The 14,262-nt window shown below is 40.9% G+C and overlaps 1 protein-coding gene across 6 annotated transcripts in view; it reads left to right on the top strand.

The window, feature by feature from the left end:
• Nucleotides 1–14,262, top strand: part of NR5A2 (nuclear receptor subfamily 5 group A member 2) — a 149,845-nt gene that overhangs the window by 69,349 nt on the left and 66,234 nt on the right. For all 6 annotated transcript variants that reach the window (XM_003893345.5, XM_003893344.5, XM_021928935.2 and 3 more), the window contains one exon: nt 14,124–14,243. In XM_003893345.5, coding sequence (XP_003893394.1) covers nt 14,124–14,243 — 120 coding nt within the window. The remainder of the gene's footprint in view (nt 1–14,123; nt 14,244–14,262) is intronic.

Below are 14,262 nucleotides of genomic sequence, written 5' to 3'. Positions count from 1 at the left end.
TGGTTTTGCTAAAAATTTAGCTAATGTGATTCTGATTTCAAAATCATTACCTTGCAGCTTGTGTAGAATGTTTTCCCCTGTTTAACCGGCCAGGACAGGGAAACCAAAATATTGGTCAAAACTTGTGCCTTACAATATCGTGAATGGTGTGTCCATGATATCAGTGTCCGTCCGTTCGAGATTTAAGCTATCTAGTGGGGACGGGTGCCTATACTCCACCCTGCCGAGCTGTAAGCAATTATAAGAGGGCCACTGACAACTTCACCTCTGAGTCTTCTCAGAATAAATGTTAGGCCTCAGTTCATCTCCCATCCAGAATCACTTTCTCTGTCTTTCCCCCAAATCGGAAGAAGCATCTATGTAGATTTTATGTCCAGATAAATCTAAGGTTCTATCATTTGGTATCTATGGTTTTGTATTTTGTAAACTTCCAAAGGACTTCATTTCCCAAATCACAAATTTCTTTACATTTGAAATAGAGAAATCAAATTACCATAATGTATTTTCTTGCAGGAAAGAAACTGGGAAATATTATATTTTTAAAAAATAACTTACAGAAAAAAAATAAGAAGATTGTTCTTACTCTTCTATGAAAGAGGCATAGTGAAAGAGCACTGGGCTTGGATTCAGAACACCTGGATTCCCATCCTGTTTCTGACACTTAAGTAGCCTTCTATGAACCACAGCCCACCTAGCCTGAATTTCCTCTTCTATAAAATGTAGTTTAACAAAATGTAGCTATCAGATACTTTCAGCATTGATTCAGCAAATATTACTTAAGCACATGCTGTGAGCCTAGTACCAGGGTGTGATTCAGCATGTAACAGGAGGGGGGTGTCCCCAGTCCAGGTAATGAAAGGGGAGACCATTCACAGTGTCAAAGACAGAAAATTAGAGAGGACCTATTACTGTTAGCATGCTATGTTTAGGGCACTGGCATAAATATTTCCCATTCTACACTATTAAGAAATTTTTAACAAAGCAAAAATTGTGTTGTTTTAACCTAAACTTAAGCTTTCTGTAGTTTAGGGCCAAACTTCAACTGTTGGAGCTCCATCTTTAATTGCAACTATTTTCTATGAATCCATTTCTGGGAATCTCTGAAGGCATAGACTGACTGTACACTTAGCACGGTGACATTAAGGGGAAATTTAAATTGTGTGAAGGGACAAGTCCTCTTCTTGTCCCTGGGGAACTGAGCAGAGGAATTCTCCCAGGAGCCTTTGTACCCAGAGAATTCCCATCACTGAACGGTCCTTAGGGACCTCTCCTTTACCTCTGCCCTAATTTCGGTTGTACTTTTGGTGAGTAATATTTAGGCCACTCAAATTCTTTTCTCCTTTCTTTGGCCAACTGCCTGATGGAAGCAGCCAGCCAAAAAGGACCCAAGGACATTTTAGCCTCTATAAGCTTTCTTTTTTTTTTTTTTTTTTCCCGGCTTTGTAAAGCAATCTATAAAGGAAGAATTTGCATTAAATGATCCCAAGGGAGCCACAGAGCATGCCCTCTGGAATATCCCTCACCTTCTCCCTTTCTTCTTAACCCTACTATGCCAAAGACCTTAATTGTGCATCTATTTTACAAGCTGGAGGGCAACCAAAATCTTCCTTAATTTATGCCATAATCACTGATATCCAGATGATGGGTCTGCTGCACACCTGGAATTCTTTTATTTTATTTTATTTTACTTTATTTTTTGAGATGGAATCTTGCTCTGTCACCCAGGCTGGAGTGCATTGGCACTATCTCGGCTATCTGCAACCTCCGCCTCCAAGGTTCAAGCAATTCTCCTGCCCCAGCCTCCCGAATAGCTGGGACTACAGGCACCCGCCACCACACCCAGCTAATGTTTGTATTTTTAGTAGAGATGGAGTTTCACTGTGTTAGCCAGGATGATCTTGATCTCCTGACCTCGTGATCCACTCACCTCAGCCTCCCAAAGTGCTGGGATTACAGGCGTGAGCCACCGTGCCTGGCCACACATGGAATTCTTTTTTGGCTGGTGGCATTGTTGCCTTTAAGGCGGTGTCTAGAAAATGAGAATTCCAAACGGAACCTCATTATGCTATTAGAAAAATGACCATCATATTCACAACTGCTTTCTTGACATTCCAAGCAACCCAAAAAAAATATATCAAGCTGAGAAGGATTCTGTTGTCATTACTTGAATATTATATGCCAGGTTAGACATGTGAGAACATTGCTTTAATTATACATAAGAGATTTCTAAACTGGAGAACAGGAAACAGGTAGTGGTCATAAATGAAAACAATACCCAGAAAGAGAAGGCACTGGAAAATATTTCTTATTAATCTACTTTAAAATATTTCTTTTCTAGTTCATGAAACTTTTGCATCACCTGAAATATTTTCCTTCGTACTTCATTTAGCACCTTCCATATTTTGCCTTTATTTATTTATTTGAATTTCAGTTTAAGTATTTTTAACAGGATGTCTGCTATGTGGTGTTTTTAATAGGGTGTCTGTTAAGTTTTAGTTCTTTGCCCAAAGTTACTTGGTTAGTGAGAATACCAAGATGGGTATCCAGGTCTCTGAGCTCCAAAGCTATGCATTTCCTTATAGTGTTTAACAGCCCTGGCATCTGCTATAATGGAGCCTAAAATATATGCATTCTCTCCATTTCTGTATTGTCTTGGTTTATCTTTGTCATAAAGCAGACTGTTAGAAAGTTAAGCTCTAGGACCAAATTATCTTGGCTCTTCTTAACATTGCCATCAGCATACACTGAGGGCATTCAAAGGAACACTCTCTATGAGGCTGAATATAGTATCTACTGTGGAGATATTGTTAGAGCCCCATTTACATAATCTGGAATTCTCTCTCTTGGAAAAACCCACAAATTTTGCTCAGGAGTCCAGTAGTAAGAGATGCTGTTTTGCAAATAACTGCTTTGATTGTTATCTCATGTACAAATATAAATCATGTCAGTAATGGTGTTCTGGCTACAAGGAACCAAATTGTGACTCATTTCCAATGACTGAAACAACCCTTACAGAGCTTATTTTGGGGCTCATCCTGATCCTTGGCTTTGACTTATTTTCCTGCCTTTATTTCCCTTTATCCTCATGTCTTCATTTATCCCATTCATCTTGTATGTGAGTTTATTTCATCTCACATGTAAACTGCTTCCAAATCTTTTCTTAAGGATGTGACATTATCCATATCTATATATGTATACATACAGATATTTACTGTTGAATTATTGGTTCCACAGACTGTAATACTTTGTATGCTTCCTGATGCACTAAGTATTTTGCAGGGCTATGTCTTGTTGGTCCAATTCATTTATAAGTTCCTTGAGGATAACAACTAGGTGTTACATTCATTCAAGTCTTGAGAGTCCCCAGCACTAATATATGTTGTTTGATTTATTGTTGATTGGAGAATATCCACAATCTGAGAAGGTGATTCCTAGGTTAAGCATGCCCTTGTACAAATCATCCTTTTTCATAACAGTGTCAAAAAATCAGGGGCTAGGTTGGCTATGAAGTTTGTCAGTACACGAATTCCTATGTTCTTTACTTTGCAACTTCATGAGTCACCCTACCACACTAGCTGAATCATCATGTTGAGCACAACTCTTAAGGGAAGTATGAGAAAGCTAACCTAGGAATGGCAGAGACCTCCTTTTCCTCCTCTATCTTAACTTGGGTACATGCTTTGACTTTGAAGCAATGGAATGTGATTGATTCCATAAGCCACATTAGTGCTCACCTTAATCAGATCATATAAATTATATGTGGCTATATATGGAAACTTAAGAAACAGAAAAGTCTACCAGGACTGTGGTGACAAAATTCCTGAGTCGCCAGATATGAACTTATCATTAGTTTGTAATTAATTGATATTTCAACAAGAAGCTTTTTGAAACGTGGTTAAGAGGAAGAATAAAAGCTGGCCAAACTTTGTCCTTTGTTTTGACAAATTTTGAGAAGGTAACTGTAATTCTAAGCAAAAGAATCAGACTAAATTACATTATATGTCCTGGTCATTATATGTTTCTTCACAGTGCTGTTTAACATTTACATACAATACTGTAAACCTCAAAGATGTCTCTCACTTATGTAATTACCTCACAGTTATATAAATGAAAAAACTGACATTTAATAAGTGACACTAGCATATCTTTATATAATGTAATGTTGCATTTAACATCCCTGGGGACTAGGTATACCATGTATACCATGCGGATGGATGTTCTGGATAAATGAAACTGAACTTTGGAAACATTGCACTTTGAAATAATTTTAAAAATTTTTGATAAAGATTTTGTAATACAAATCGCATCATTCCATGACTTCTTAAACAGAGGATTTGATAAGCCTGTTCCTGATGACTTGTCATGGTTGCGAATGCTCACTGTGGGACCCTGGGTTACAGAGTGGTTCCTTTAGGGGTTCCTGAAGTCTAGGCCTCTGACTTCCTGTACTGAGTGACTCTGGATTGAGCTATTCAAGAAGTAGAGGACCAGCCTGTTTTGTTTCCTGTCTTCCCCTTCTGCTGACAGTTATCGTGTTCATTTCCCAACTGCTGCTCTACTCGTTCACTTTACATGTAAACATGTGAACATTGGGCAGGACCAAGGAGGCCCTGCTTCACTGGAGATTAAGGATGTCAGCTGAATGACAACCACTAACCACCACCCCTACCTCTGCTTTACTTCCAGTTTTACTTCCCTTTACTCCCATTCCCAATTTATGAAGTTCCAAAAATCTAGCCCCCAAGACAATGAAAGCTTATTGTGTACAATTTAATTTTCAGTCTATATGCACTCAAGTTTTGAGTGCATATTTTTGGACCCCTTACTCAAAGAAGTTTGCAAGTTTTGAACTCCTTACTCTAAGAATTTTGCACAACCCAAATTGATTAATGCAAGTTAACATATTACAAAAGGTTACATGAATGTAGGAATGATAGTATGGGATGGAGTTGATCAGGGAAGACTTCCTGAAGGAGGCAGCTTTTAGAATGGTTTCTCAATGCATTGATGGATATTTTAGGTAAGGTATAATGCTATATTGTCTTGTTGCTAGGACGATGAACTCTTCAAATATTGGCTCTGCTGCTTATTTGCTGTGTTACATTTGGCAAGTTACTTAACCTTTCTCCCTCAGTTTCCTCATTGGTAAAATGAGGATTATAATAAGTTCTGCTTCATCAAGTTGTTTTGAGGATTAAATGAGTTCATGCATGTAAAGCTCTCCTTCCTTCCTTCCTTCCTTCCTTCCTTCCTTCCTTCCTTCCTTCCTTCCTTCCTTCCTTCCTTCCTTCCTTCCTTCCTTCCTTTCTTTCTTTCTTTCTTTTTCTTTCTTTCTTTCTTTCTTTCTTTCTTTTTCTTTCTTTCTTTCTTTCTTTCTTTCTTTCTTTCTTTCTGTTTTTTGAGTTGGAGTCTCGCTCTGTCACCTAGGCTGGAGTACAATGGAGTGGTCTCGGCTCACTGCCACCTCTGCCTCCCAGGTCCAAGGCATTCTCCTGCCTCAGCCTCCTGAGTAGCTGGGATTACAGGCATGCTGCTGCTTGCAACTTAATTTTACCTGTATTTTGGTAGAGAGGGGGTTTCACCATGTTGGCCAGGCTGGTCTCAAACCCCTGACCTCAGGTGATCCACCCGCTTTGGACTCCCAAAATGCTGGGATTACAGGTGTGAACCACTGTGCCCAGCCTGTAAAGCTTTTAGGACAGTGCCTGAGAGTACGATGTAAGGGTTTCCAATAGTGGTAGTAGAAGTAACAAGTTATAAGCAAGATACCTACAGCAAACAGACAATGCTTACCAAAGAACTAGGAGGTAATAATAGCTGAAGTTGACATGGGAAAGGACATTTAAAGAAAAACTTCTCCATCTTTTTCATTATATGGCTCACATTTTAAAAAATGATGTTTACATGTCACAGCAGTATCAAAAAAGCGGGTTGCTTGCAGTCAGAGGCAACTACCCCCAGTTTCTGGCTGCCCACAGGCCAACCTAGGCTGGAGGAGTAGGCACATGGATAATCTATTCCCAGCATACACTAATTAGGGAGATCTTGTTTGGTGAAGATTTTCAAAGAGAAGTCTAGGGAATTTGGAATAGGTGATTGTCCAAAGGAACAGTGTGACCAAAAGAGATAGTTGTAGTAACTGTAATGTAATAAAACAGACCAAGAGGGAGAAGTATGGAGACAGTGTAGGTCCAGATTCTGTGGGACTATTGGGTGTGACATAGATGGGAGATGAAATGAATGAAAACTGGGGTTTGGTGGGAATAGAAAAGAGGCAGATAGGAAGTTAAACCCCTTGGCCTCTTGCTTTCCTCCTGAGTCCAGATCTGGCAAAAGGAGGTTAGGGGGAGGTCCTTTGTTGCTCCATTGGAGAAACATGGAAAGGGGCCAGAATAGCTCAGTTATTCGAGGAAGTGTTGATAGATAGGACTTTGTATTATGGAACAGCAGCAGCACAATTAGAAAGCACATTGGAATCACCCCCAGTTATCTCTGGGCAGGGAAGAACTTCTGGTTATAAATCTATTGAGTATTGCAACAATTGACTAGAGTGTTTTACTGGCTCTTGTTCTCTTGTACAGTAGTGTTTTTAGTGCTTGTTTAATCATTGTTAATGTGAAATCATTTTTTCTTGGACTTTGTAGCAGTTTATTATAGAGGTTGCAGATAATCATCAGTGTTTTTTATGAAAACAGTAAAGGATTAATGCAGTTGTGTGTCTGTCCTGCCCAGAGCAGGTTCTCATTAAGATAAGTCGATTTTGATTTGTTTGGGTTTTAATTTTTCTCTCCCGTCTTCAGAAAAAACTTCTATAAATGTCATCATTGTTACAAAAAGAGATGGAAATTCATCTTTAGGGATTGTTTTTGTTTTTGTTGGAAAGAAAAAAAGAAGGAATAATAGCTGGACTTAATTTGTAATGATTCTGAAGCATCTTCAAAATCATCTTCTTTCCTTTCCTGTTTTTTTGAGACAGAGTCTCACTCTGTCGCCCAGGCTGGAGTGCAGTGCCGCGATCTCGGCTCGCTGCAACCTCCGCCTTCCGGATTCAAGCGATTCTCCTGTCTCAGCCTCCCGAGTAGCTGGAATTGCAGGCACGTGCCACCATGTCCGGCTAATTTTTGTATTTTTAGTAGAGATGAAATTTCACCATGTTGGCCAAGCTGGTCTTGAATTCCTGCCCTCAAGTCGTCTGCCCGCCTTGGCCTTCCAAAATGCTGGGATTACAGGCGTGAGCCCCCGTGCCTGGCCTTTTTTTCTTTTTAGTGACAGAGTTTTGCTCTGTTGCCCAGGCCGAGTGCAGTGGCATGGTCATGGCTTACTGCCATCTTTACCTACTGGGCTCAAGTGATCCTCCAGCCTCAGCCTCCTGAGTAGCTTGAACCATATGCATGTGCCACTATGCCTGGCTAACTTTTTATTTTATTTTTTTGTAGAGATGGGATCTTACTATGTTGCCCAGGTTGGTCTTAAATTCCTGGATGCAAGTGATCCTCCTACCTCAGCCTCCCAAAGTGTTGGGATTACAGGCATGTGGGCCACCTCACCTAGCCTCATTTTTTTTTCCTACATTATACTTTGTTCCAAGAGCATTCTAACAGGAAACACTGAGAAAGAAAGAAAAAGAAGTGATCTACAAGTTAAAACCTGCTTCAGCACATTCTTCTCTGACCCCCAGGAAGCCTCCCCAAGAAATGGAATGGTGTAAACTACTCCTGTTTTTCTTGTGCATATGGCATTATAATAATGGATTCACTCTTCTGTCTCCTCTCATTGGAGTGTGAGTTTCTTGAAGGCAAGGATTGTATTTCAATAATCTGTTTTCCCTCACGTTTCTAACACAAGACCTGACACATCAAAATTAACGATCAGGAATAAGAAATTAGTTCATGTCTACTTAAAACCACCAGTTCATGGCCAGGTGCGGTGGCTCATGCCTGTAATCCCAGCACTTTGGAAGGCCGAGGCCGGTGGATCACAAGGTCAGGAGATCAAGACCATCCTGGCTAATGCGGTGAAACCCCGTCTCTACTAAAAATACAAAAAATTAGCCAGGCGTGGTGGCGGGCGCCTGTAGTCCCAGCTACTCGGGAGGCTGAGGCAGGAGGATGGCGTGAACCTGGGAGGCGGAGCTTGCAGTGAGCAGAGATAGCGCCACAGTACTCCAGCCTGGGCGACAGAGTGAGACTGTCTCAAAAACAAACAAACAAACAAACAAAACCACCAGTCCATATTGTAGAATGTTTTCTTTAAAAATCTCTTTTTTAAAGTTTAATCACTGGCCAGGCTCCGTGGCTCATACCCATAGTCCCAGCACTTTGGGACACCAATGCAAGAGGATACCTTGAGTCCAGGAGTTCGAAGCCAGGCTGCGCAACATAGTGAGACCTCATCTCTACAAAAAAGAAAAACAATTGGCCAGGCATGGTGGTGAGTTCTGGTGGTCCTAGCTACTCAAGAGGCTGAGATGGGAGAATCACTTGAGCCCAAGAGGTCAAGAATCCATGACATCAATTTTAAAAAGCCTTTGCAATAAGGAAAGTAAAATAACAGCTCACTTGCTAGACTATTAAAAGGCAAATGGGAGGAGGCCACAAAAAGGTTTTGATAGGCTAAATGTGGGCTTGACAAAGATCTACACATTTTTCTTCTCATTGTTGGCCAGATTCACTCTTTTTCTTTCCTTTTTTTTTTTTTTTTTTGAGACAGAATCTTGTTCTGTTGTTCTGTGGCCCAGACTAGAGTGCAGTGGTGCCATCTTGGCTCATTGCAGCCTCTGCCTCCTGGGTTCCAGTGATTCTCCTGCCTCAGCCTCCTAAATAGCTGGGATTACAGGCGCTCGCCACCATGCCTGTCTAATTTTTTGTATTTTTAGTAGAGATGGGGTTTCACTATGTTGGCCAGGCTGGTCTCGAACTCCTGACCTTGTGATCCGCCTGACTCGGCCTCCCACAGTGCTGGGATTACAGGTATGAGCCACCGCGCCTGGCCATGGACTGATTCACTCTTCTTATGAAAAAGCACAAGTTTCTAATGATTAACTTTCTGGGTTGTGGGAAGTTGTGCTTCATAACAATATGGGACTTGTATTCCTTTACACTCTCATCTATAATATCAATATAAATACTTTCTCTGATGAGTAAGTAGGTTTCTGAGATAAGTCCTTGCTTTTATTATAGCTGATAACGCAAGATTATATGAGGTAGTATTGCTAACCACTAGTGAGAGGTTTTGCTATATAATGTGGAACTTACACTCCATTGGTCTTCCCAGATGCCACTCTAAATTGTTTATTGACAGCATTAATACCTAGAGAATTTGCTTAAAAGAAGTAGATTATTTTTCTCCCCTTCCTTCTTCTGCCCACACCCCCATAACTGTTTTTCTTAAAAAATAAAAAATCTTCAAAATTGCCAACATTGCTCAATTGTTGAGAACAAGGGAACAAGTCAGCCATCATATTTACCCTATTTTTTTATTCATAGAGCTGCATAAAAACTATGTTATCCAAAGCACCATGAAGCTGCACACTCACCAATTTCAAGATAATATAAAATATCACATAATCAATTATGGAAAATAATGAAATGGAATGTTGGCATAGAAAACCTCCTCGGAGAGTATTAAAACAAGGAATCAATTGCTCGGGTGCGGGGGGGTTGGGTGTTAAAATTACAATCAGTCAAGTCTTTACCAATGGCCAGCTGTGGGTGCAGACCTGCAGGGCACGTGTGAGAGGGGTCAGATACAAGTTGCTGAGGTAGTCACTGCCCTGTAAAGATTGTCATTAATTCTACAATGAAAGAGTTGTTTGCTTATGCTGTGGGCTAGGTGCACAAGGTACACAGAAAACTGCAGAAGTAAAAGTAATTCAGTCATTTGTTCCTTCATTTAGCAAGCATTTAGTAAGTGGCTTTTTTCTCTGCCAGACACCAAGGAAGGCACTTGGGAGCTGTAGCTTCAGAAAAATAAGCAACCAATCATAATACTTTGTGAAAGAGGGGAGGTTATAGAAGATGCCCTGTTAGACACAAAGGAAGACAGGATAATGTGAACAGCACAGAATATAAAACAAAAATGAAGTACTAATTACAGGTAACAGGCTCAATTTCACCTATTCCTGCAATTTTTAGAGAAGCAGAGGAACAGGGGATATGCAGATTTTGAAGTGTGTCCTCAGCATCCTAAAAGAAAAGAAAGCTAGGAAAAATCAGACTGTTTTTTGTTTGTTTTGAGACAGAGTCTTGTTCTGTCACCCAGTCTGAAGTGCAGTGGCGCGATCTCGGCTCACAGCAACCTTCGCCTCCTGGGTTCAAGCAATTCTCCCGTCTCAGCCTCCCGAGTAGCTGGGATTACAGGCACCTGCCACTAGACCTGGCTAATTTTTTAAGAGATGGGGTTTCACCATGTTAGCCAGACTGGTCTCGAACTCCTGGTCTCAAGGAATCCGCCCACCTAGGCCTCCCAAAGTGCTGGGACTACAGGCATGAGCCATGGCACCCAGCCTCAGATTGTTGTCTTACAATTTTAGTATGCCTTAATTGTGGCAAGGTCTTGTCACCATAACTATTTCTGTCAAGCTATATATGAAGGACAGGAACCATCAAATGCAAATGAAGAGGAAGACCCCTTGATGAGATGGCTCTAGAAGACATACTTCTGTGTGTGAGTGTGTGTGTGTTTGTGTGTGTGTTTGCGTGTGTGTCAGGGTCTTGCTCTGTCATCCAGCCTGGAATGCAGTGGCGCAGTCATGCCTTACTTCAGCCTCAACCTCCTGGGCTCAAGCAGTCCTCCCACCTCAGCTCCAGAGTAGCAGGTGTGTGCCACCACACTTGGCTAATTTTTACATTTTTTGTAATCTCCCTATGTTGCCCAGGCTGATCTTGAACTCCTGCACTCAAGTGATCCTCCCACCTCGGCCTCACAAAGTATTAGGATTATGGGTATGAGCCACCACACTTGGCTGACATACTTCTCTTAATTTTCACTCACCTTTTCTCCTTTTGTTCATGGCCAGCAGATAGTCTCAGTTCTTCCATTTTTCCACCTGCAAAATGGGAATAATACATTTTCTTGTTGTATAAATAGGTTCTTTCTTTTTTTTTTTTTAAGAGGCGGAGTCTCGCTCTGTCACCCAGGCTGGAGAGCAGTGGCCGGATCTCAACTCACTGCAAGCTCCGCCTCCCGGGTTTACGCCATTCTCCTGCCTCAGCCTCCCGAGTAGCTGGGACTACAGGCGCCTGCCACCTCGCCCGGCTAGTTTTTTAAATATTTTTTTAGTAGAGACGGGGTTTCACCTGGTTAGCCAGGATAGTCTCGATCTCCTGACCTCGTAATCCGCCCGTCTCGGCCTCCCAAAGTGCTGGGATTACAGGCTTGAGCCACCGCGCCCGGCCATAAATAGGTTCTTAAGCTGGAATCCTTTTTGGGTGTCCATAAATAGACTTTGGGGATTCTATAGTCCGCCACCCACTTGGAAATTCGATGCAACATTAACATGTATGGTAATTGTTTCTAGAAAGCCAATTTCAAAGTAAAGTATTTTGGGCTTTCCTGAAATAAGTGCTAAATAAATAACTAATACTTCACATCACAGAAGAACAACATAACAAAACCAAATTACCATCATAGACTAATAAATCTGAAATAAGATGCTGATAGTGTATGAGAATACAATAAAACCCAGAGAGAGCAAAGTGCACCTGGCTTTGAAATCACTCCTTAGCACCTGAGGGGATCACTTCCTGGAATCTGCTCTGCATGCAATGACATGCAAATTGCTAGGACGTTAGGCCACAGTTCCTTGGGTCAGTTGTTGGCAGAGAACATTTGGGCAGATCTGCATAAGCTGCTGCCCACCGCCTGGATTGTAATACCACATGACATTCTGGAGACTTTCCTTTAAAGAAAAATATGAACTCTCACTGTCAACTAAACCACTAAATACTGTTTGGGTGAACATTCTCCCGCACCAGAGTCATTTTCAAAAAGGCAGTGACTGCATTTGTCTTGTCCACCCTTACCTGCTAGGGCCTGGCACTTATAACCATCAAAGAACTGGCTCTCAACAATAGCTATTTACTTAATGAATGTAACTGTTTTGGTCAGAATGTACTTACTGGTTTGAAACATTTCTGATGGAGATGTGCTCAGGGATGCCTTTTCCTGATCACAAAGCTTGATTATACTTCGATTTCTGTAAGTAATTTCTTTTTCTCTTCTAAACAGCACTTACATGGTCCTCCAGTTGGGAGCCTTCTGTTAGCTGTTATTTCTGTGTTTGTGTATTGCTTTACACTTCACAAAGGACTTTCCCATCCATTATCTCATTGCATCTTCACAAGACCTGCCCCACATATTTTTAGCTGAGGAAATGTAAGGCTAGAGAATTAAGCAGCTTGGACAAGCTCTCATAGCTAGAAAGTGTGGAATTGTGCCTCAAATCCTTGTTTTTGCTCTTCATTTGGTGCTTTCTTGAGCTCACTGTGTCCTGAAATTGTGGAAATAAAGTTAGCCAGAAACTCTTATCACTACTAATATATCGGTGACAGCTGTTCAGAGTCTTATGGAATGGCCACATAAAAATGAATTTCATAAAGTAAATTAAATGTATTTGTTTTATAAAATTCTAGAGCCTCTTGATATAATTTGGAGACAGCCTAGATTGTGAGAGGGAGAAAGAGAATTCTTATTTTGAGATGGAGTCTTGCTCTGTCACCCAGGCTGGAGTGCAGTGGCGTGATCTCTGCTCACTGCAATCTCTGCCTGCCAGATTCAAGTGATTCTCCTGCCTCAGGCTCCCAGGTAGCTGGGATTACAGGTGTGCACAACGACGCCCAGCTAATTTTGTATTTTTACTAGAGCCAGGGTTTCGCCATGTTGGCCAGGCTGGTCTCAAACTCCTGACCTCAGTCATCTGCCGGCCTCAGCCTCCCAAAGTGCTAGGATTACAGGCATGAGCCATTGTGCCTGGCCAACAAGTCTTTAGACATACCCCTGAACGTCTCTGACACCCCTGTTTTCTCATCTGAAAAAATGGGTACCAGTTCTCCTAACTTCAAAGGCATGTTTTGCAAGTCAAATCTAAAATACACAAAAACTCTTAAAAATATTAAACAACATATAAATGTCAGTTGCTTTTTAAATAATGTATAGTGTGTATCTAAACATGGCCATCACATTTGGGTACACCAAAGTTTTTGTCTGGTAAACATCACAAAACAAAAAGTAAACTGATACAGATAGCTATAGAAATGGATAAATATGCTGTCCATATTTAAATATGAGGACTGGACATGAGACAGATGTGCATTTGTCATTGAAGAATGCAGTTCCCTGGAGGGGAAGGTGAAACACGTGTAAGATCCCTGTTATAATGTAGCACTTTTCACTGTAACCCTCATAGCAACCTTGTCAGGAAGATACTTACTGTTCTTGGGCCCGTTATTCAGATCAGAAAACTGAAGTTTAGAGAGTTGGTGGGAAAATTGTCCAAATTATAAAAAGAAGCTCCAGTTAGCACCAACATCATGCTTGGTGAGTGTTCTCTTCAGTCCAGCACAATTGGACTTTCAGTTAACACTGGTTACAAAATTGGCAGTGTGTCTTTGTCTCCAAAAGTGAAATGGGTTGTAATGCTAGTTTTCTTTTATATGAATTCTTTTGGCTTGGCAGTTTGCTAATATCTATATACTATTTCAGCTTCACTTTAATGTACTGTATTCATTTTTAGATACATAAGCATAGGCAATCTGGGGTCATTCTGATGGGGCCTACTCAGGACAACCTGAGGCACCTGGACCTAACTCTAATAATTCTATTAATGTTAGGTAGACCAATTTAATGGAGTGCATTTTCCTAGCAGTTCATTGATTATAAGTACTTAGCTTAAGTACCTACATGTGTCCTCAAAAAAATATTTGTCCAAATGAAAATCATGACTTTTAGGAACAGTGATATGAATTGTGAGCACCTGTGCTTCAGTGACCATGGGTGGAGACTTTCTTATTTATAGGTAGTCCTCTTATGTTGAAAACTACACAAAAACCAAAAAGTAGTGAATAACAGTGTCATATTTTGTGTTTTTTTGTTTGTTTGTTTGTCTTTTTCTATTTCTTTTGCAGGTTGATGACCAAATGAAGCTGCTTCAGAACTGCTGGAGTGAGCTCTTAATCCTCGACCACATTTACCGACAAGTAGTACATGGAAAGGAAGGATCCATCTTCCTGGTTACTGGGCAACAAGTAAGTGTAGAGACCGGAA

This window comes from Papio anubis, chromosome 1 (assembly GCF_008728515.1).
Source record: "Papio anubis isolate 15944 chromosome 1, Panubis1.0, whole genome shotgun sequence".
In the NCBI taxonomy this organism is placed as follows: domain Eukaryota; kingdom Metazoa; phylum Chordata; class Mammalia; order Primates; family Cercopithecidae; genus Papio; species Papio anubis.
The sequence above is the reverse complement of the archived record's forward strand: the minus strand, read 5'-3'. Positions and strand labels throughout refer to the sequence as shown.